Source organism: Musa acuminata, chromosome BXJ1-3, assembly GCF_036884655.1.
Source record: "Musa acuminata AAA Group cultivar baxijiao chromosome BXJ1-3, Cavendish_Baxijiao_AAA, whole genome shotgun sequence".
Lineage (NCBI taxonomy): Eukaryota > Viridiplantae > Streptophyta > Magnoliopsida > Zingiberales > Musaceae > Musa > Musa acuminata.
Window position 1 is genome coordinate 14,476,795 of NC_088329.1, and position 24,480 is coordinate 14,501,274.

General features: G+C 37.4%; 2 protein-coding genes across 2 annotated transcripts; both read left to right on the forward strand.

Moving 5' to 3' along the window:
* The first annotated feature begins 201 nt into the window (after positions 1-201).
* Positions 202-3,609, forward strand: LOC135623596 (ras-related protein RABA4d-like). Its single transcript, XM_065126746.1, has 2 exons — positions 202-553; positions 3,019-3,609. The coding sequence occupies exons 1-2, from the start codon at positions 312-314 to the stop codon at positions 3,479-3,481; spliced, it is 705 nt and encodes a 234-aa protein (XP_064982818.1). The 5' UTR covers positions 202-311; the 3' UTR covers positions 3,482-3,609.
* A 330-nt stretch (positions 3,610-3,939) lies between these two features.
* Positions 3,940-7,354, forward strand: LOC103978214 (uncharacterized). The gene is made up of 4 exons (XM_009393929.3): positions 3,940-4,225; positions 4,305-4,586; positions 4,668-4,827; positions 7,046-7,354. The coding sequence occupies exons 1-4, from the start codon at positions 3,995-3,997 to the stop codon at positions 7,222-7,224; spliced, it is 852 nt and encodes a 283-aa protein (XP_009392204.2). The 5' UTR covers positions 3,940-3,994; the 3' UTR covers positions 7,225-7,354.
* Positions 7,355-24,480: the final 17,126 nt, after the last annotated feature.

A 24,480-nucleotide genomic window follows, 5' to 3' on the forward strand; every position in this document is an offset into this window, starting at 1 on the left:
TGGAAAAGATTTTATGAGATCATTATAAAATTTTAGGATCAATTATCGTTTGTAATAAAAAAATAAAAAAAGAAAGATGATCATCCCATGCATTACTAATGAATGAATATTTTATTCTCTTCAGCTATTAATTAATGGAAGCTTTGCGGGGGTGTTGTTAACATAATAAGCCTTCTGTCTTAAGGCAACATCATGAATAGAATCCACCTAATGCGCTGTATAGAGCCTGCATTCCCTCTTCGTCAAGTAGTAAGCTCTCCAACTTACTAACGGGAGGCGGAGAGGTGGTGGTGGTGGTGGTGGCGGTGACGATGATGACCAGGGAAGAGGATAGAGGAGAGGAGTGGGAGGCGGAGGAGATCGACTACGTGTTCAAGATCGTCGTGATCGGCGACTCGGCGGTGGGGAAGACGCAGTTGCTCGGCCGCTTCACCAAGGACGAGTTCTTCCTCGACTCCAAGTCCACCATCGGCGTCGAGTTCCAAACTCGAACCCTCGTCCTCAACCGCAAGCGCATCAAGGCCCAAATCTGGGACACCGCCGGCCAAGAGCGGTACCCCCCCCTCCCTCCCCCCATCTCAATCTCAAGCTTTTAAGATTCCTTTTTCTTTCTTGGAGTCGGGAACTCATAGATTGCACCTGATTCCAGTTTGATTCATTGTCTATCAAACTTCACTTACACAAGTGTGCATTTGGTCCTGATAAGAAACAAGATGGATCAAAACATGATCTTGTTGATGATGATGAGAGGATGCGTATGGGTTTGGTTGACTGTGACACAGACCGGTGGATGTTGTTCTCGTCGCCATCTTTTTATCTTCACATGTTTGATGGTTTGTGAAGCATATGACTTCCTTGATGACAAAAGGAAATCCATTGGGTTCACAAGCATCACAATGACCCACAATTGACTTACTCCCCTGACCCTAATGATCTTGTACCAATCTTGGTTAATGAGGCAGAATTGACCTACCCTGATCCTAGTGATCCTTGTTTTTGGGTCTACGAGAGAAAACAACTTGTACCAAATATTTGAGCTTGTATTAGTTTTTGAGTTAGAATTGGCCTTAATAATCTTTTTCTTTGGGGTCTATAAGAAAATAATTTGTACCAAATATTTTAGTGAGTATTATTCACCAAGAGAATGACCATGTTGAATCTTTATTTTTGAGTCAGAATTTATCTCTCCTAACTCTAATGATCCTTTTATTTGGGGTCTATAAGAAAATAATTTGTACTAAATATTTGAGTTAGTATTATTTATTAGGACCGTATCGGCACTGAGAGAGGGGGAGGGTGAATTAGTGCTTTCATAAAATCACGTCGGTTTAAAAATTCTCGTTCGATAAATCAGTTTACAATATAAACGAAAAGCATAAAGTAAATGAAACCAGATTTATAGTGATTCGGTCGTCGTGACCTACATCCACTCCCGATTCCTCTTCACTCGAGGCCAACGACTTCCACTACTGATCTTCTTTCAACGGGCAAAGATTAACTACCCTTACAACACTTTCTCCTTTTCACAGGTTCAGGAGAGAACCTCTTACACCTCTTTTTTAGACCTCATTCCTCCCTTAGAAAACTTATAACTCTAGGAGGAAGAGACTCTAAATCCTAAGAGAGTTTCCAATTTTTTTTCTCAAGTATTCTTTCCTCTTTTTCTACTTAAATTCATGCTCTTCGAAGCAGAAATAACTGGGGTATTTTCAGACCCTAATTGGCTTAAAAAATGAAGCAAAAAAAAATCTCATCTCGAGTTTCCTAAGTCTTGGCGGTATCATTGCTTGTAGCACTACCACTGGACGGTACCACCGCGCAATCTAACGGTACCACTGCCTGACACAATTTGGGAAACTGTGTTTGGGCAATACCACCACCCAAACTAGCGATGCCATCGCTTGACACAATCTGGGAGACTATGTTTGGGTAGTACAACAGCCTAGTCTGACGGTGCCACCATTTGACCCTTTTATGGTGGGTGACCGAATATGTCTTTAACTTAGCCCAAAACAGTCCGAAACTCTAATAATCTTTGTTTTTGAATCAGAATTTACCTCTCCCCACTTTGTTTTTCTTTAGGGTCTATAAGAAAACAACTTGTACCAAATATTTGAGCTAGTATTATTCAGTATTATTCGCTAAGTAAATGACCAGGTTGAATCTTGATTTTTTGAGTCACAGGTGACCTTCCCTGGCCCTTCGTTTTTTTCTTTTTTGGGACAATAAGAAAACAGCATTACCAAATATTTGAGTGCATATTGTTTACCAAGAAAATGATCATGTTCAATCTTAATTTTTTGAGTCAGAATTGACCTCCCCTGACCTATTGATTGTATTGGGTCTATAAGAAACCGATTTGTACTAAATACTTGAGTGAGAATTATTTACTCAGTGAATGACAATCTTCTGGCAGCAGTTAATAGAACTGACCCACCCCAGTCCAACTACACTGCTTCCATTACGAAGGGAAGCCCTCTCTAGCGTAGATGAACACTGCACATGCAGCATGAAACTTAGCTTGTTCCCTGTTGTTCTAATGCACTGAAATAAATTATGACCCATCTGGGCTTTAAATAAATACATATATTGTATATAAGAAGCTTAGGCAGTTCCCATGAATCATGTCAGAAATGTTCATCATACTACACTGCGAGTAGCAGGTGGGACTCTTCGAGCATGTAGGGTCATGAGCCAGTGTATGTCATGAAGGTTTTTGATCCCTGTACTCCTTTCCTATCCATATATTTCCATGCTGTGAAACTGACTCATGACTTCTCTAGTGTTGATTATTTACTACCACCATAAACTCTGATCTCGGTCCATCTGCCTATGATAACACTGAGATGCTCTCTAAGCTTTTGTATCAGTAGAACATATCGCACTGTGACCATTTTTTCTGTTACTTGTTCCCTTGTTTCCAAAAGCTTATGGTTGTCTTGTATAATTCTAACTTCTTAACAATCTTGAGACAGACAAAATCCTTGTATGTGTGCATGATCAAGTCTTCTTGTGCAGGTACCGGGCCATCACCAGTGCTTACTACAGAGGAGCTCTTGGAGCAATGTTAGTTTACGACATCACGAAACGGCAGACGTTCGACCATGTCGTGAGGTGGATCGACGAACTGCGAGCAAATGCTGACAACTCCATCGTTGTCATGCTGATAGGCAACAAGTCTGACCTTGCCAAGAACAGGGTCGTCTCGACTGAAGATGCCATGGAGTTTGCAGAGGAACAAGGACTCTTCTTCTCGGAAGCATCAGCACTTAGCGGGGACAATGTGGAGACTGCTTTCCTGAGGCTTCTGGAGGAGATATATGGTGTGATCTCGAGGAAGGCATTGGAGTGTGATGAAGCAACAAGGAATGCTACGAATGATGTCTTGACCTTGAAAGGAACCACGTTATCGGTTCTTTCGGAAGTGTCAATGATGGAAACTAGTGCTATGAGAAAAGGGACACAGTGTGCTTGCTTGTGATTCATCCACTACTTGGCTTCTCATGGCTTCTGTTTGCAAGGATTCATATGGCAAGGTCGTGAGAATAAAGTCATGGTTATGATTTGTAATCCAAGTGTTCGATGAAATGAATGTACAAATTTACCCCACATTCAGTATCAGTGTATGAATTATTCAGTATCAGTGTATGAATCGTATGGCCGTCTGATTGAAGAAAGGTTTATTGCCTACAAATTTCCTTCCGCCACTTCAACGAAGCAATTCTTCAAACACGTTATATATTATACAAAGTTTGTGTTTCCGCAACGTGTTAGGGGAAATGCTAGGCAAAAATGAACGCATACCGGACGGCACAATCCATCACACGTCGCGTGGCCAATGAAATCCCCCTCTTATCCTTCGCTCTCAGCGCACGGACGGCACGCGTCATCGTGTCTCGCGGCCAACCATATCCCTATAGCTCGTGTCTTAACACCCCTCTCTCATCTCTTATCGTGCCCACGAGCCCGAAGCCGTCCGCGCCACCTCCTTGCGATGGCCACCACCGCGACGCTCGGCCTCCTCAACCTCCTCCCAAACCCAAACCCAAACCCAAATCCTTCCTCCTCTAGCAGTAAGCCATTCCTCAAACCACCGCCGCGACGCCACCTCGGCCCCCTTCCTTCTGCCTCTGGCCCCCAACACCTGCTCCCGATCGCCCCACCCCTCCCTGCCACCGCCGCCGCCGCCGTTGCATTCTCCCTTCCTCTCTTCCTCAATCCTCAGGTGAGCTACGTCATTTCCTCTCTATCTGTCCACTTTGATCTCGGCCTCAGCTGGAGCAGTGGTTCTGTTTGGTTCGAAGGATGCGCTCGCGGTGGGTGGGGAGTTCGGGATCTTGGAAGGGCGGACCTTCGCGTTGGTTCACCCGGTGGTGATGGGCAGCCTCTTCGTGTACACGCTCTGGGCGGGATATTTGGGATGGCAGTGGCGGCGGGTCCGGACCATCCAGAACGAGATCAACGAGCTCAAGAAGCAGGTGGCGCCCGCTGTCCCCACGCCCGTCGCCGCTGGGGCAGACGGCGGACCGCCGCCGCCACCGCCGACTCCGTCTCCGATCGAAGCGAAGATTCAGCAGCTCACCGAGGTACGTCTCGTTCCTCTCCCTAAATCTCGGTAGGTCTTTGTGCTAATGATCAGATTTTTAGTTGTGCTTGTGCGATTTCAGGAGAGGAAGGCGTTGCTGAAGGGATCTTACAGGGAGCGGCACTTCAACGCCGGGTCCATACTGCTGGCGTTTGGGGTGTTGGAGGCGGTGGGTGGGTGCCTCAATACATGGTTTCGGACCGGAAAGCTCTTCCCCGGCCCCCATTTGTTCGCTGGTGCTGGTATGCTATTCTTCTTCCTTACATTTCCTCGTATAGTTTCTGATGTCCAAACGAAACAATTCAGTGGATGAATGATGTAGACACTGATCTCACCAAGAACAGAGCTCATGATTAATTTCTCTTTTCAATGTTCGGAAAGTGACCAGTGTTAAGACTTCATCTATACCATGATTTGCAAGTTCATGATTTGTTATGGAATCTGAGATTGTAGTTGAAATTGAATGCCATTGTCATATCTGCTTATCTATCCGGATTAAATTATCAGAAATGCTTTAGTTTAACAGGAAATCAATTTGGAAAGAATGGGAATAGTCACGTGTGACTGAAATTGTAGAGTAACCGATCGAATCCTGATAACCAATTCAGATTGCTGATGCTATAAATCAAATGGAAACAGTTGGTGTTCTGTGAAAACTCGGTTTAAACAGCCCCAAAAAATTGGAGTTTGGAGTTTCCAGAGTCTGACTGACCCGAATGTTCTCATCATATCAAACAAAATTGCATGATGTCTGACTGAGTTCTGCAATTCATAAATGGAAATTTCAGGTCAGTGTTTTGGAGAGGTTTGACAGTTGTTGATCATGTAGCTTGTCATGTATCCATTTTACATGTATTCAGATATATACCTATGGACCTCTCAAATGCTTATCTGCCTGCCAGTTTTTTTCAATGAGATGGATAACTTTCAAATTTGTTTCCGATTGAAGAACGATTACAAGTTCAAGTTGTCCAACAATTAGGTGCAAAGCTGATAGCGTGTTATTCTTTGTGGCCCACCTTCGATTTTTTGCTTGTCGGCCAATTTCACAGAGACACTGTTGTCTGAATCTCTCTATTAATTATCAAATCATGCAAGTTCTATTGATATTTTGAAAACATTTATCTGCTCAATGTTTCATTGTTGAATTTGATGATATAGGACAATAAAACAGGATGCATTATGACAAGAAAATAAGCCTCTACAGTTCTGAAAGAAACATCGATTGAAGGTCAATCTGATACTTTAGTCCATTACTGCTGTAATTCAATGAAAAATTGTGTATACGAGTCGGGATACTATGGTTGATCAAATTTAGGTCTGAATTCTTGCAAATAAAGCCTTGCCAATGTATGAAAAAAAATTGTGATTGCCACCAGTTCAAGGATTGTATAAAATAAAAAACCCTTGGTGATTAGGAAAGAGATGCAGATATACCAATAGTTAGGAACATCTTTGCAGCGTATTATTCTGTAGATTGAGTTCTCTTAATTTGATGGTAATTGAGGGTTCTGAAGAACAAAGCGAATGATTCGGAAGATGGTTATACCAAACTTTATGGCCTGCCTTTACTTCAATCCATGGTTGGTCCAAATAGCTCATCTGCAATTTGGTCTTGGTATATCTATGTAAGCTTATAGTTTCAGTGTACAAGTAATATCTGATTCATATACCAGAGAACACGCAAACACTCAGATGCACATGAAAGTAGCACAGTGGAAAGTGTCATCAGGTTTCTTGAAGTGAGGATCCACCAGCAGCTATCATAAGCACCAAACGGTTGGACTTTTTCTTAGTGAAATTTTGAGATGCAGATATATCTATGGAACATCTTTACAATGTAAGGTTCTGAAGATTGAGATCTCTGAGGTTGTAATGTAGAGTTACAAAGAATGAGGTGAATGATTGGTAAGATGGCTACCTTCAATACAGGGGCCATCCAAATAGCTCGCCTTTAATTTGCTATTGTATATACTAGGCATATGTATGTAAGTTCATAGTTTCACTTCATAAAAGTAAGCTCTGATAAGAGGCACTTACTTTTATTTTCATGTGAGAAATGGAGAAAAGGTGAGCACAGGAAAGGAATTCTCATTTTCCAACAAAATATGTTGTTTCCATTGTGATTAATTTAATGCAATGGTCTTATCCATAAATTCATTCTTTTCTACTTTCCCCTTGTGGTTAGATATGATTTGTTGTTAAAGTAATACTGATAGGTTATAAGCACCATCATGTAACCAAGTTGCTCTCATGTATCGCATGGTCCTTTGTGTTAGAACTGTTTGGAGATGTAAGTATTGAAAATCACTTGTTTCCAGTGCCAATTTTTGGATTCTGTGATCCGCGATACTACTTTTGACACAGTTGCTGTAGCTATCGATCAATGATATGAATTATGCTATTCTCATACCTTGATGACCGTGGTTATCTTATAACATTGTTGCATACATGTTGCAGGGATAACAGTGTTGTGGGCATTAGCTGCTGCACTTGTGCCGGCAATGCAGAAAGGAAATGAGACGGCCAGGAACCTCCACATTGCGCTGAATGGCTTAAATGTTCTACTGTTTGTATGGCAGATTCCAACTGGTATTGATATAGTCTTTAAAGTGTTCGAATTCACCAACTGGCCTTGAAGTAGTTGTTCATATCTCTGCTTTTACATTCTCCGTTCTCCAATCTTGAGATTATATTGTATCAAAACTATGAACTCTTCATAATCTTTTTACTTGTACATTTATCAAATGATATATATGTTAAAATTCAGATATGATAAAATCAATTGATAAATTTAATAAACTAATATGTTTTTAAAATAAGTGATATAAGAAATACTTTGATTATAAACTTGCATCATTGAAAGGATAAATGTCTAGTAGGAGAGTTGGAAATTGTGTCGGAAGATTATCGTATCGAAAATGAGATATTGAGCCGGAGGATTAATCGACGTACTGAAGAACGGACTTCATACTAGATATTCAAACATCGTGTTGGAAAAATCAAGTATCGTGTCGAAAGATCAGTCACTGTGGAGAATTTGACATGTTGAAGGATTGACGATGTGTCGAAGGTTCATACGAAATGTCAAAAAATCGGATAACATGCCAGAAGAGTGGGCAATGTGCTAAAAGCTTCGAAGATGTGATGGATGAGTAGTTGATGAGTCAAGGTCTTGGTCGAGGTAATTTTTGGCCAATTTGAGTTGGTATTGGACTAAAATAAATTTCACTTATCATGAAAATCATTAGGCTTGAAATTGGGTTGAATTTGAATTATTAAAAGGCAAAACATATGGCTTAAAATACCTATAGCAATGGTAGTAATGTCATATCAAATTTTGTAATGTCATATCAAAATACATATGGCTTAAAATACATATGGCTTAACATCAAAGTCAAGTTTTGTAATGTCATATCAAAAAATGATAGTAATATCGAAGTATAATATTAGGGCTTCGTGAAAAAAAATTACAGTGATAATATTGCGGGAGTCTAGTACTATAGCTTCGTGTCAAAAATTACGACAAAAGTATCATAAGAGTATAGTATTGTAGCTCTATTTCAAAGATTACAATGGTAGTAATATCCGAAGTCAATGATAGTATTATTTGTATTTTGAAGTATCAAAAATTTAAATTTTGGCTTCATTTTGGAAGTCTTTTAGAGCTATAAATATCTCACTCCGACTTAGTTAATGGTGCTTTATTCTTGAGTCTGTGAAGTGTTGTAACTCTCTATTTGAGTCTCTTCCTTCATCTTGAGTTTTGTTATGACATTAAGTGATAAGAGATGAGAAGTGATAAGAGATGAAGTCTGGAGTGAGTGTAAAGATTGTTGAATCTCGGATTTTAATGATTAAATCAATTAGTGAATTAATGATCTAATCCATATGTGGAGATAAGTGATGCAGGACTAACTACGATCATAAGAAAGACAAAACGATTAAAGAAGAATCGAAGTTGGGCTAGAGTCAATGATCAGGCATCGTGCCGAATGAATCGGGAGATACATTGACGGATCGGATAATGTAGTGAAAGCTTGTTGGAAGTTCACTAGGATTTCGTCGAAAGCTCATCGGAAGATCACCGGGAGTTCGCCGGAAGTTCACCGAGAGTTCGGATAAACAATTGACGTGTCAGACAACTAGGATTGCTTGCATTGTAATTGTCTAGCCTTAATTGTCGTGGTTAGAGTTTCAATTCGAGTTAGTTTTGGAAAAATCCTACTAACTTAATTAGGGGCCAGTTGGGCCTTTAATAGGGCTGAATTGGGCCGGTTGGATGGTCTATTTAGCTATTTGGAGCCACGTTAGGTTGTGGCACCACCTAGACTAGGTGGTGGAACCACTTGAGGCTCAGCCTCCCAAGTGGTTTGGGCAGTGGTACCACCGACAATTAATGCTGCCAGGCAATAGTACCATCCTATCAGGTGATGCTACCACCAGAGCCCGTTCTTCGAGGCTTTGTCAGGCAATGGTACTACATAATGTCAGTCTGTTGGAGGTCGTACCGCCCAATAATGACGGTGGTACCACCAGTACCCCAGAAACCCAGGATGAGATACTTTTTGGCTCCATTTCTAAAGCTATTGGGCCTATAAATACTTCATTTTTTCCTGCATGAAAGAGAACAAAAGTGTGAACAAAAATATTGAGATTTTGAGTTGTTAAATTTCTAAGTGTCCTCCTCCTTCCTTTCTAGTTTTGTACTCATTCAAGAAGAGGTGTGAAGCTTGTAAGGGTTATCTCCTAAACCCATGAAAAGGAGGAAGCATTGTAAGAGGGTGGTTGGTCTTTATCTATTGAAGGAAGATCGTTTGTGGACGTTGATGGTCTCAACGAAGGAGAAATTGGGAGTGGATGTAGGTCACGACGACCGAACTACTATAAATTTGGTGTGTACTCTCTTTTACTCTTCGTTATTGCTGTTCTTTGTTTTTAATTGCTTATTACATTTACTTCAAGTGAAACCCACTTTCAATATCAATTTCGATATGGGTTTCATCTAATCAAACTTTTTAAAATCATTGAAGTTTTCTATATCGATAAAATTTTTATCATAAGCACTAATTCACCCCCTTCATAGTGCTGACTCGATCCTAACAGTTGATATCTGAGCGAGGTTTATCTCTTTTTGGTTTAATACCCAAGAGAGATGACTTTTGCTGGCAACCAAAAGGGTATTTCTATCACTCTTCCTCCTATGTTCAATGGGACGAACTATATGTATTGGAAAACTAGTTTGATAAGTCTCAAAACTATATTGTTGAAAGTAGTTTTGAGAAGTCTTTCAAACCAATGAACGAATAGAATGATTTGGAAAAGAAAATTTTCTCTTTGAATGCTAAAGCGATGAACGCTTTATTTTATGCTCTTGATAAGAACAAATTTAATCGGGTTTCTATATGCAAAACTACTCATAAGATTTAGCATACACTTGAAGTCACACATGAAGGCACAAGTAGGGTTAAAGAGTCAAAAATTAATCTTTTGGTTCATATTTATGAGTTGTTTCATATGAAACCAAGCGAGACTATTAGAGACATGTATACCTGTTTTACATATGTCATAAATGGTCTAAAAGTACTTATTAAAAAATTTTCTAATTTTAAACTTGCAAGATATTAAGATCTCTTTCAAAAAGTTGGGATCATAAAATAACAACAATACAATAAGCAAAAGATCATAATAACTTTTCGCTTGAAAACCTTATCGGGTCCTTGATGACCTATGAAATGACATGTATAGCACATGATGAAGTTGAGAACAACCTTCCAAAGAACAGGAAGGACATGACACTTAGAACTAAAGAAGGTCACTTAAGTGAAAACTTAAGTGATGACGATAATAATGATGATGACTTGGCACTTCTTACAAGAAGGTTTAAAAAAATCTCAAAAATAAAACAAGACACTAAGAACAAAAGTGAATTAAAAAAGGACTAAGTAATTTGCTATAAATGCAAGAGGCCGGGACACTTCAAAAATGAATGTCCCCAAGTGAAGAAGATGCAATCAAATAAAAAGAAGGCACTCAAAGCAACTTGGGATGATTCAAGTTCATCCAAAGATGAGGAGCCAACCAACAAAAAAGAAGTTACTAACTATGCTCTAGTGGCGCTCAATGATGAGGTAAGTGACTCAATCGAATCTCATTTAGTTTATGATGATTTACTTATCGCTTTCAATGATCTATATGATGAATATAAGCTAGTTGGTAAAAATTACAAGTTATTAAAAAAAGAGCATGCTTCTCTTGTTAGTGAATTTGATAAATTAAAAAATGAGCATGATTATAGTATGCTAGCTTATTGTACTAAGTGTGATGAGATAGATTCACTTAAGAAAGAAAATATTTTACTATAAGAAATGTTAGAAAAAATTAAAATAAAAAATAAATCTCTAAACATGATCCTTGCTAATAAGGGTTATGTTCATAGAAAGGAATGAATTGGCGTTATGAGTAACACTCAACAAAAGCCAACTATCTTCGTTAAAAGACCTACATTACATGTCTCATAGAGAAAAATATAATTTTTGTAAAAATATGATTATTTTGCCTACAAATGTCTATTTAAAAGATATAGTCCACACAAATTAGTTTGGGTTCCTAAAGGAACCATAAATCACTCAATAATAGGTAGATCTATTTATAAGAAACCCAACGTTAAATGGGTACCAAAAAGAAAACCCCCTTTTTTGTAGATATGTCTATAATCACAAGCCAGGAGCAAGAGATGGTACATTGATAGTGGATGCTCAAGGCACATGATCGAAAATTCAACATACTTCTCTAAGTTTACTAGCCAAGACGAATGATTTATCACCTTTGGAGACAACAACAAAGGAAAATTATTAGGAAAGGAAATATAGGTAACAAATCAAACTTTTTAATTAAAGATGTGTTACTAGTAGATGATTTAAAATATAATCTACTAAGCATTAGTCAATTGTGTGATAAAAGATATATTATCAAATTTGAATCTAATGCTTGTTTCACTGAAATACCACATAAAAATAGATCTATGATTGTATTAAAAAATAATAATATGAATACTATTGATATTGATGATTTTTACGATGAAACGTGTTTTTCGACTTTAGACAATGATGCATAGCTTTGTCATAGGAGATTAGGTCATGCTAGCATAAAACTAATATCTCAAATTTCAACTAGAGAACTTGTAAGAGGAATGCTTAGCATTAAATTTGTCAAAGATAAATTTTATGATGCATATCAATTAAGAAAACAAATAAAAAGTAGTTTCAAATCAAAGAATCAAATACACACCTCTAGACCACTACAATTGATACATACGGATTTATTTGGACTAATTAATACAACAAGCCCAAGAGATAGTAAATATGCCTTTGTAATTATTGATGATTTTAGTAGATACACTTGGACATACTTCTTAGATCACAAAAATGATTGTTTTAAATATTTCTAAAAATTTTGTAAACTTATTCAAATTGAAAAGGGTTTTATGATTTCATCTATTCATAGTGATCACGGTAGTGAATTTCAAAACCGTAATTTTTAAAATTTTTAGGAGTCACATAGGTACAACCATAATTTCTTTACTCCAAGAACTCCACAACAAAATAGAGTAGTTAAAAGAAAAAATAGGAGCTTATAAGAAATGGCAAGAACCATGTTAAACGATCATAGCCTTACCAAATAATTTTCGGCCGAATCCGTTAACACAACATGCTATGTCATAAACATGGTTCTCATAAGACTATTACTTTTCAAAACTCTCTATGAATTGTGGAACAATAAAAAACCTAATATTTCATATTTTAAAGTTTTTAGTTTTAAATATTTTAAATAAAAAATATATCTTAGGAAAATTTGATGCTAAATCCGATGAAGGCATTTTTCTTGGTTATTCTTCTATTTTTAAATTCTTTTGTGTCTTTAATAAAATAACTTTGGTTTTAGAGGAATCCATTCATGTTGTTTTTAATGAGCTTCCCGAATTTAAGAAAAATAATTTTGATGATGATTTTGAGTTTGATGCTTTAAATTTGAATAAACACTCTCCTCCCCCAAGTAACTTGGATGCATCTTCTTCCAAAGAATCCTTACCCAAGGATTGGAAGTATATAGATGCTCATCCTAAGGAGCTAATCATTAGAGACACATCAACAGGTGTTCAAACTTGCTCTTCTTTTAAAATTTTTTGTGCGAATGCAATATTTTTATCTCAAATTAAACCTAAATGCATTGACGAAGCCCTAAAAGATGATTTATGAGTGTTTGCAATGAACGATGAATTAAATCAATTTGATAGAAATGAGGTGTGGAAGTTTGTTCCTAGACCTAGTGACCATTTGATAATTGGTACAAAATGGGTCTTTAAAAATAAGCAACATGAACTTGATATCGTGGTTAGAAATAAGACTAGACTAGTGGCCAAAGGTTTCAACTAAGAAGAAGGTATCGATTATGAAGAAACCTTCGCTCTTGTGGCTAGATTTGAAGCAATAAGGATTCTCTTTGCTTATGCTAGTTGTATTGATTTTAAGTTATTTCAAATATATATTAAAAGTATTTTTCTTAATAGTTTTATTTCCGAAGAAGTTTATGTTGAACAACCACCTGGATGTGAGAATGTAATTTTCTCGAATCATGTGTTTAAGTTATCTAAGGCTCTCTATGGATTAAAACAAACCCCTAGGGCTTGGTATGAGAGGCTTAGTTCTTTCCTTTTTGAAAATAATTTATGAAAGATAAGGTCGATATTACATTGTTTATTAAATATTTTAAAAATAATTTTCTGATTGTCCAAACACATGTTGATAATATCATTTTCGGTTCTTCAAATGAATCTTTGCGTGAATCATTTACCAAAAGTATGAGTCTAAGAGTTTGAAATGAGCTTAATAGGTGAATTAACTATTTTCTTAGGATTATAAATTAAATAATTAAGTGATGAAATATTTAGTAATCAGACTAAGTATGCTTTAGAAGTATTGAAACAATTTAATATGGATAGTGCTAAAGCTATTAATACACCAATGAGTACTTCTACAAAATTAGATATAGACATTAATAGAGAATATTTTGATCAAAAGACTTATAGAGGTATGATAGATAGTTTATTATACCTTAGCAACTAGACCTGATATTATATTTAGTGTTGGACTATGTACTAGATTTCAATCTAATCCTAAACAATCTCACTTAATAGCTATTAAAAGGATTTTTAGATACCTAAAAGGAAGTCCTAATATAGGATTATAGTATCCAAATCTAAAAACTTTATGTTACTTACTTATGCCGATGCTGATTTTGTTGGTTGTTAAATAAATAGAAAAAGCACATTCGGAATATGTCAACTCTTAGGTCATGCATTTGTCTCTTGATCTTCTAAGAAACAAAAATTGATTGTATTATCTACAATTGAAGCTGAGTATATAGCAGTAGATGCATGTTATGCATAAGTTATATAGATGAAAAATACATTAGAAGATTATGGAATTCACTTAAAAAACATACCTATAAAATATGATAACACTAGTGCAACATGTTTAACAAAAAATCTTATTCAACACTCTAGAACTAAACATATTGACATTAGGCATTATTTTGTTAGAAATCATATTAATAATCATGATATATCTTTATAATTTATTGATACTAAACATCAATTAGCTGATATTTTTATAAAACTATTGAATGGGGAATAATTTAATTTTATTAGAAGAGAATTAGATATATTAAATCATTCGGATACATGAGTTCCTCTTTTATATTTTTCGAATTTCTCGACTTTTGAAAATTTAGTTTTCTTTTTTGAGATCATTTACTATCATTCATTCTCTTTGTAATTCATAAAAAAAGATATGTAATGTTAGGATCAAGAGCATTAAGAGGGGGGGGTGAATTAGTGCAGCGAAAAACTTTCGACGATTAAAACTGCATTCGTACGATAAAGACAATTTTGGTAAGAAAGCCGATTCATAAATCACTTTAACTTGTGATCAAGCGCGATGCAGTTAAAGCAAATATATAGAGGTAGTTTGCAGTTTAAGATAGACAACAGAATGTAATAGCAAACTGGAATACGATGTTCGTACGATAAAAGTGATTTCGGTATGAAAGCCGATTCGTAAATCACTTTAACTTGTAATCAAGCGAGATGTAGTTAAAGCAAAGATATAAAGGCAGTTTGCAGTTATGATGGAAATCAGAATGTAAGCGCAAACTGAAATATAATGTTCGTACGATAAAATCGATTTCTGTCTTAATGCCGAGTCGGAAAATACTTAACTATGAAACACGTTCGTAAATGAGCAGAAGGCAGTAAGCTACTGATGAGGTTTGCAGTAAAGATAAGATGCTTAAAGTAAATGCAAACCGAGATTTAGAGTGGTTCGGTCAATCTTGACCTACATCCACTTTTGGCTTCCTCCACCGACGAGGTCACCGACGTCCACTAGAGGCCTTCCTTCAATAGGCAAAGGCCAACCATCCTTTTACAGTTTCACTCCTTTTGACGAGCTTCTGGGACAACGCTTACAGAATTTCTCTCCTCTCTTGAAAGATCAAAACTTGGAAGAAAAGAGGGAGGAGAACTTCTAGCCTTTATAACACTTTTGAGCTCTAAAAATCACAGAGTAAGATTGGATTTTCGGTGTCTTTGGTTGCCCTTTCATGCAGGAAAGGGTGGGGTTTATATAGGCCCCAAACTGGTTTGAATTTAGAGCTCAAAAGTGTCTTTTCCCGGATTTCTGGGGTCCTGGCGGTACTACCTCCTAACTAGGGCAATACAACTGCCTAGCAGCTCGGAGACTGAGCCTCTAGGCGGTGCCACTGCTTGACAGGGGCAGTTGCACCGCTTAGTCTTGCTCGGAGACTGAGCCCAGGCGGTGCCACCACCTGACTGGGGCGGTTGCGCCGCCTAGTCTCGCTTGAAGACTGAGCCCAGGTGGTGCCACCACCTGACCTGAGCGGTTGCATCGCTCAGCTTTCCTGGGAGACCATCTCCTTGGCGGTGCCATCGCCTAGCAGGAATTCTGGTCCGAATGGGTTAATCCATTAGGCCCAATATGAGTCTATCAAGGGCCCAATTGCCCCCAGATTAAGTTAATGGGATCACCTCCCATTCCTAACTTAATCTACATGCTAACTATGATATGTCTTAAGACATTTACTGCAACTTGCTCCGGTGCATCAATCGCTTCTTCCGGCGAGCTTCCGACGAACTTCCGGCGAACATCCGACGAACCTTCGGCGATGCTCCGGCGAACTTCTGGACTTGCGATGATCCACTTGGCGAGTTCCGATTAGCTTCTTTGGCAAGCTCCTAGACTTCTCAGATTTGTTCCCGCAGAACCTCCAACGACCGTCCGGACTTCCGTCAAACTCTCGAACTCCCAACGTGATCATAGTCTTGACTCCGGCGCAACTCCTGCTGCATGTCTTTCTTTCATCGTAGTTAATCCTGCACATGTAAAGCAAAACTTCGATCAAGACAATTAATCCTAAGCAATTAACCAAGTTGTCCAGCATGTCATTGGTCCCTCGACGCTTCGTCCAACTATTCGGCGCATCGTCCTCTCTTGTGGCCTATTGCCCAATCGACCAATTGACTCTACAACTCCGATATTCTTGGCACAATACCCGCTCTTTTTGGCCCGATGCTTGAGTCCACAGCTCGAAGCCTTCTGTCGATACGTCGATCGATCCATCGGCCCGACATTCAATCTTCTAACATGTTCCTCCGGCACAACATGATTTTTCTTGCTTTAATTGTCTCATCCTGATCGAAGCATCCTACATAACTCAAAACACAGATTAAAACATAAACACAATTATCAATTGGTTTCATCATCAAAATACGAGATTCAACAATCTCCCCCTTTTTGATGATGACAATCAATTGATGACGGAGTTAAACTTAACTCCCGGAGTTTAAACAAACTCCTCCTATCAATATACCATATTGATACAACCTTGAATTCAAACTGAATTCAAGTCATTGCAATATTCATCATGAATACTTGCAACACGTCATCATGAACTTATGCATAACATCATACTTCTCCCCCTTTGTCATCAACAAAAAGGAGAAGTCCAACTATTCTTGTGTTTGGAATATAGGTTCAACTTATTGCATGAAAAACATAGTATCAAATTTTATCATCATGCAATCTAGCAATTAAAGATGTGCAAGTTTAGCATGTTTGCTTTTCATGAGATAGCAACTGTTTGCTTCTCTTTAGACTACAAGCTAGCAATTTTTACGATATGTAAGTTTTACTAAATACAAGCTAGCAAAGATTTCGAAAGCTAATGCAAGATAGATTTCTTGTGTAAGCTCATGATTCTTGCTTCTTTTGCAATGTTTGAGCTCGCAATTTTGCTTTCGTTGCAAAGTGCAAGTTTAGCATGTTTAGCATCTTGAGATAGACAAGATAGAACATTTTTGTATTTTCTTGAGATTTCAAGCTAGCAATTATCGGTGATGTTCAAGATAGCAATTTCTTCTCTTTTGAGAAGTGGAATTTTTGCTTTCGTCTTGAATTGTGCAAGCTAGCTAGTTTGCCTCTTTTCATGATGTTCACACTAGAAATTCTTGCTCCCCCTTTGTCATTGTCAAAAAGAAGGGAAGACCCTTATATCAATTTTCAGATTATGACAAAGGTAAGTATCAATCTTATTTGTGCATCATTATATATTCAAATTAAAACATACACAATTTCAAAAACCTTATTTTTCATTCACGATACCGAAAAATAAATCAATCATCATTAATGAGCATATCATACATGATACTCAAACAATAAAATTTTTAAGCATTTATCAACATGTTGATCATGATACCAAACATTCATCATTTAAAGTATTCATGATATACATCATATGCAATACATCATGTACATCATTGTCATAAGTATTGCATGCATCATTTCAAATTCATGAATATTTCATCATTACATGCATCATACCAAATCATAAAATCATCATTAATGCATGATTCCAAATCATCATTTATTTCAAATCATGACGGTACCAATTTTGTCAAATTACATCCTACAATTCATGATCGAAACTTCTTATTTGTATATATCAAAATAAATTAATGAATATTTCATGTATTCATATCATCACATAAGGAATATCAAGTAGAATTATTAGGTGATGAGATTTATTTTATACATTCAAAGAATTTTACATAACAAAATTCAAGTCATAAGCCTTGAAAGATATCATGAGAGAACATATAAACAATCTTGATTTATAAAATGAATACTCAAGTTATAATTTTGAAAAATCAAGAGAAACCATGATTCATTTTAACAAATCTCTTCTTAAATAAATAACATAAAGAATTCTTAGGAGATCATGAAAAAGATAGAATTCATTCAATCTTGTAAGAGAACAAGATATTAATTCATGCATATAAAATCTTGATTTAAGCATAAGAAATCTCATTTTATAAATTTCAAAAAATCAAGATAAAGCTCATTTAAATCATCAAATGAAGATCAATAGATTTTCAAAACTGAATTGTTAGGATCAAGAAAATCCAAAAATAAAATTTAACACTTTCATGCATTCAGACAAGGTTTTGCTATAGATTTTCAAATACAATCATGAAGATAAAACATGCTCATGATCATGAAAATTTTTGTATCCAAAACATATAATTTCCAACATATTATTAAGGCATGTAATAGTGTAAAATTCTCATTATAGCAATTATATCCTATCATGTATGATCAAAATTTCTCCTCATTTTATCATTGTAAACAAGAAAGAAGAGGAGAATAACAAAATAGTATTAAATATTTTAATCATTTCAAGGCATACAAGCCATAAATACAATCACATCATGTCATGAAAGATAAAATCTCAAGGATCGTGTAAATACCAAAAGACATGATTCATTTAAATAATTTCTTTAATAAAATGTAAGAAGTCATGGTGAACGATCTTGATTTACATAAAGTTTCAAAACATAATTATCAAGATCATGGTTAGTTTTATAGATCTCCTCTTTAGGAAATGGTAAAAGAAAATGTAGGAGATATAAGATTTTGATTCATAAAGAAGATATCAAGTAATTCCAATAAACTAAGATCGATAAAAATTCATTCAAATTCAAATCGTCAAATCAAAATTATTTTTAAGAAATTCATAAAAAGATGATCAAATAGATTCATCAAAGTCAATAAGATAGAGAAAAAGAATTTTCAAGAAACATGCTTTTCTCTTTTTAGCAATTTCAATTTATGTGATTTATTTCATAGAAGCATGCTTTTTTCATTTATGAAAACATGTATCAACGTTTAGGATCGAAAAATGAATTTCATCATAAAAAGCATCAAGATCAATAAACCACAAAAATCATCATGTATAACTTTAAAATCTCATGCACAAAATCGTCAAATCATGGTATCAAAATTTTAATATTTTCATTACAACTTTATGCATTACTTCGAATCAAACATGATTTCATTAAAAATCGAGAAATAACAATGGAAATCAACATGATAAACATTATTACTTCTTAACCATGATTTCATATTTTCAATCAAAATCATTTTGTTTGTTTATCATAAAATATGCAATATTATCATTTTCGAAATTACTAACATGATCATAATTTTTGTATTTTTATTTTTAAACATGTAATTTTGAAGAAAATTAATTCTAAACTAAAAAAGAAAATACATCTTGAAAGCATCAAGTAATTTTAAAATAAATTAGGGGGATTTCAATTACCTCATCATTGAAAGTGGTTAAGGCGTAGTTTGCCACCTCGTCTTTGTTGATTTTCTCCTCGTCTTCGGAGGAGCTCGATTCATCCCACTTTGTGTTCTTCTTCTTGCGTTCAAAGCAAGTAGTTCCGTTCTTTTTATTCATAAATTTTTGTTTCTTTAATTTTTTAAATTTAATTTGTAGTTCTTGTTCACCATCACTTGAGCTTATGCTCGAGTGGTCTTCAAATATTCTATATCCCAAATCCTTCCTGTTCTTTGGAAGGTTGTTTTGTTCATCATGTCCATTGCGCACCATTTCATATGTCATCAATGAGCCGATAAGTTCTTCAAGTGAAAAAATATTTAAATTTTTTATCTCTTGTATTGCGGTTATTTTAGGATCCCATCTTTTTGGAAGGGATCTTAAGATCTTGCTTACGAGATCAAAATTTGAAAAAGATATACCAAGAACTCTTAGATTATTGACGACATCCGTGAAACGGGTGTACATGTCGCTTATAGTCTCGCTTGGTTGCATTCGAAAAATCTCAAAATCATGCAATAAAATGTTAACTTTCGAGTCTTTGACTCTACTAGTTCCCTCGTGCGTGATTTCAAGTGTTCGCCAAATATCAAAAGCCGTTTTACACGTAGAAATCTAATTGAACTCATTTTTATCCAAAGCGCAAAATAAGGCATTCATAGCCTTTGCGTTTAAAGAAAAATACTTCTTCTCCAAATCGGACCATTCGTTCATCGGTTTAGAGGGAAGTTGAAACCGTTTTCAACAATATTCCATAAATCCAAATTCATAGAAATCAAGAAAACTCTTATTCGAGTTTTCCAATAAGTGTAGTCCAATCCGTTAAACAACGGTGGACGAACAACTGATAAGCCCTCTTGAAAGTCATAAAGAGCCGTTTCTCTTGGGTGTAAATCCAAAATGAGAAATACCGGGCTCTGATGCCAATTGTTAGGATCAAGAGCACCAAGAGGGAGGGGGGGGGGGGGGGGGGGATTAGTTAGTGCAGCGGAAAACTTTCGATGATTAAAACTGCATTCGTACGATAAAAGCGATTTTGGTAAGGAAGCCGATTCATAAATCCCTTTAACTTGTGATCAAGCGAGATGCAGTTAAAGCAAATATATAGAGGCAGTTTGCAGTTTAAGATAGACAACAAAATGTAATAGCAAGCTGGAATACGACGTTTGTATGATAAAAGCGATTTCGGTATGAAAGCCGATTCATAAATCACTTTAAATTGTGATCAAGCGAGATGCAGTTAAAGCAAAGATATAAAGGCAGTTAGCAGTTATGATGAAAATCAGAATGTAAGCGCAAACTGAAATATGATGTTCGTACAATAAAACTGATTTTCGTCTTAACGCCGATTCGGAAAATACTTAACTATGAAACACGTTCGTAAATGAGCAGAAGACAGTAAGCTACTGAGGAGGTTTGCAGTAAAGATAAGATGCTCAAAGTAAATGCAAACTGTGATTTAGAGTGGTCGGTCAATCTTGACCTACATCAACTTTTGGCTTCCTCCACCGACGTACACTAGAGGCCTTCCTTCAATAGGCGAAGGCCAACCACCCTTTTACATTTTCACTCCTTTTGACGGGCTTAGGAGACAACCCTTACAGAATTTCTCTCCTCTCTTGAAAGCTCAAAACTTGGAAGAAAAGAGGGAGGAAAATTTCTAGCCTTTATAACACTTTTGAGCTCTAAAAATCACAGAGTAAGATTGGATGTTCGGTGTCTTTGGTTGCCCTTTCATGCAGGAAAGGGTGGGGTTTATATAGGCCCCAAACTAGTTTGAATTTGGAGCTCAAAAGTGTCTTTTCTCGGATTTCCGGAGTCCTAGCGGTACTACCTCCTTACTGGGCGGTACAACCGCTTGGCAGCTCGGAGACTGAGCCTCTGGGCAGTGCCACCACTTGACAGGGGCGGTTGCACCGCCCAGTCTCGCTCGGAGACTGAGCCCAGGCGGTGCCACCGCCTAACTAGGGCGGTTGCACTGCCCAATCTTGCTCGGAGACTGAGCCCAGACGATACCACCGCCCAGCTTTCCTGGGAGACCATCTCCTGGCACCGCCGACCCGAGCGGTGCCCCTGCCTAGTAGGAATTATGGTCCGAATGGGTTGATCCATTCGGCCTAATTTGGGTCTATCAAGGGCCCAATTGCCCTCAGATTAAGTTAATGGGATCACATCCCATTCCTAGCTTAATCTACATGCTAACTACAATATTTCTTAAGACATTTACTACAACTTGCTCCGGTGCGTCAATTACTTCTTCCGGCGAGCTTCCGGTGAACTTCCAGCGAACATTCGACGAACCTTCGGCGATGCTCCGGCGGACTTCCGGCAAACTTCTGGACTTGCGACGATCCACTTGGCGAGTTTTGACGAGCTTCTTTGGCAAGCTTTTGGACTTCTCGGATTTGTTCCCGCAGAACCTCCGACGACCGTCCGGACCTCCATCGAACTCTCGAACTCCCAACGTGATCATAGTCTTGACTTCGGTGCAACTCCTGCTGCAAGTCTTTCTTTCATCGTAGTTAATCCTGCACATGTAAAGCAAAACTTCGATCGAGATAATTAATCCTAAGCAATTAACTAAGTTGTCCGGCATGTCATTGGTGTTGAATCTCGGATTTTGATGATGAAATCAATTGATGGGTTAATTGATCTAATCCATATTATTGAGTTAAGTGTGCAGGATTAACTACGATAACCAAAAAACACAAAGCAAGAATACCGGAGTCAAGATCGTTGGACGTTTAAGAGTCCGAAGAATCGTCGGAGATGCTGCCGGAACCAACCGAGAAGAAATCGGGAACCTATCGGAATTTTCGGAAGTTCGCCGAAGAGATCGTCGGAGGTTCACGGAGATCACCGAGAAGGCTCGGCTACTCGTAAAGTCATCACAAGATCGGGAGCTTGATGGGAGTCCGTCGGAAGAAAGTTCGTCGGAAAGCTCGCTGGAACAAGACTCGACGTTCACGGTTAAAAACTTGCTTAGGATGTGTTTTGTTATGTAGTTCACTTGTAATTAGGATTAGGATTAAGAGATAATCCTATATCCTGGTTAGGGGCCAACTGGGCCCAAAGTCAGATTTGGTTTGGGCTAAAATTAAGCCAAACCAATGAACCGGAGAGATGGGCGGTGACACCTCCTGGGCTGGCCGGTTGCACCGTCCAGCACCCGAGCACTGGGCGGTGGCACCGCTTGGCTGGGCGGTGGCACCGCCAGCATCGGGAACCCAAAGAGAATTCAAATTTTGGAGCCCAAAATTTGAATCCTCTTGAGGCCTATAAATACCCCTCAAATCTCAGCTGAGATTACAACTTTTGAGAAGCATTTGATTGAGAGAAAAGTCTTAGAAAGTCTTAGCAAGTCTTGTTTTCAATTTGCTAGAGAGTTCTCCTCATTCTTTCTTATTGAAAATTTGTAAGAGGTTGAACTGCTTGTAAAAGGTTGTAAGAGGGGTATTTACCCCTCCATTTCAAGAGATTTGCTAGTGGAAGGTGGGAGCCTCATCGAAGAGGGGCCTCGCAAGTGGATGTAGGTCATTTGACCGAACCACTCTAAAATCGGCGTAATCTCTGGTTTGCTTTTCATTATTGCTATTTACATTACTGCAAACCTTCTTACATGCTTTAGTTCCTTATTACCTTTGCTACGCAACTTCAAGAATACGCGTTCAAGTTTAGCCTTTCAAGTTCCGTTCTTATCGTACGAAAGATTTTTCTAAAACCAAAGTTTTAATCTGCTGCACTAATTCACCCCCCTCTCTTAGTGCCGCTCCGATCCTAACAAGTGGTATCAGAGCGAGGTTATCTCTCATATTTGGTTTAATACCCAAGAGAGATGGCTTACTCCGGCATGCAAGAGGGTCATTCTATTGCACGACCACCTTTGTTTAATGGGTCGGATTACACATATTGGAAGACTCGCATGAGGATCTTCCTCATTTCTATGGACTTTGAGCTTTGGTCTATTGTCGAGAATGGATTTCAAAAATCTTCTCTTCCGATGAGCGAATGGAATGAATCGGAGAAGAAGGTTTTTACTTTAAATACAAAGGCTATGAATGCCTTGTTTTGTGCACTAGACAAAAACGAATTTAATCGTGTTTCAATTTGTGATTCGGCTTTTGATATTTGGAGAACTCTTGAGGTCACTCATGAAGGCACTAGCCGAGTGAAAGAGTCCAAAATCAACATCCTTGTGCACTCTTACGAACTTTTCCGAATGAAACCAAGTGAGTCCATCGGAGACATGTACACCCGATTTACGGATGTCATCAATGGACTCAAATCTCTTGGTAAAGATTTTACTAACTTTGAACTAGTAACTAAAATCTTAAGATCCCTCTCTAAAAGTTGGGATCCAAAAGTTACGGCCATTCAAGAGGCCAAAGACCTTAAAGCATTCCCTCTTGAAGAACTCATTGGGTCTCTAATGACCTACGAAATGACATGTCAAGCTCATGACGAGCTCGAGAACCCTCTTCCAAAGAACAGGAAGGATATGGCACTCAAATCACAAGAAGACCACTTGAAAGGAACATCAAGTGATGAGGACAGTGACAATGACATTGCACTTTTGACTCAAAAATTTAAAAAATATTTAAGAAAGAACAAATTTAAAAATAATATAAAAAATAAATTTGAATAAAAGAAGGACCAAGTGATTTGCTATGAATGCAAAAAACCGGGACACTACAAGAACGATTGTCCTCAAGCCAAAAAGAGAACATCAAAGAAGAAGGCGCTTAAGGCAACGTGGGATGATTCAAGCGCGTCCGAAGAAGAGGAGTCCAACACCGAGCAAGTTGCTCATTACGCGCTAATGGCTTTAGGAGAAGAGGTATGTGATTTATTTAATGAAGATTTATCGTTTAAAGAACTCTCTATCGCTTTTCATGAATTATTTGATGAATTTAGAATTATTAGCAAGAAGTTAAGTATCTTAAAGAAAGAGCATGCTTTGTTACAAGATAAGTTTGAGAATCTTCAAACTCCTCCATGCTCTAAGTGTGAGCATTTAGAAGCAATAAAAAATAAAAATTTGCTTCTTAAAGAAACCTTAAACAAGTTTAAGGTTGGTAGCAAAGGATTAGATATGATCCTTGCACACAAGGGTCACATCGTAAATAGAAATGGAA

What these genes read in the sequence shown, in the direction of transcription:
- LOC135623596 (XM_065126746.1), top strand. Translation starts at nt 312, where the DNA reads ATGATGACCAGGGAAGAGGATAGAGGAGAGGAGTGGGAGGCGGAGGAG. An exon ending in GACACCGCCGGCCAAGAGCG is followed by an intron (nt 554 to 3,018) that starts GTACCCCCCCCT and finishes CTTCTTGTGCAG; the next exon opens with GTACCGGGCCATCACCAGTG.
- LOC103978214 (XM_009393929.3), top strand. Translation starts at nt 3,995, where the DNA reads ATGGCCACCACCGCGACGCTCGGCCTCCTCAACCTCCTCCCAAACCCA. An exon ending in CTCTCTTCCTCAATCCTCAG is followed by an intron (nt 4,226 to 4,304) that starts GTGAGCTACGTC and finishes TTTGGTTCGAAG; the next exon opens with GATGCGCTCGCGGTGGGTGG. An exon ending in AGATTCAGCAGCTCACCGAG is followed by an intron (nt 4,587 to 4,667) that starts GTACGTCTCGTT and finishes GTGCGATTTCAG; the next exon opens with GAGAGGAAGGCGTTGCTGAA.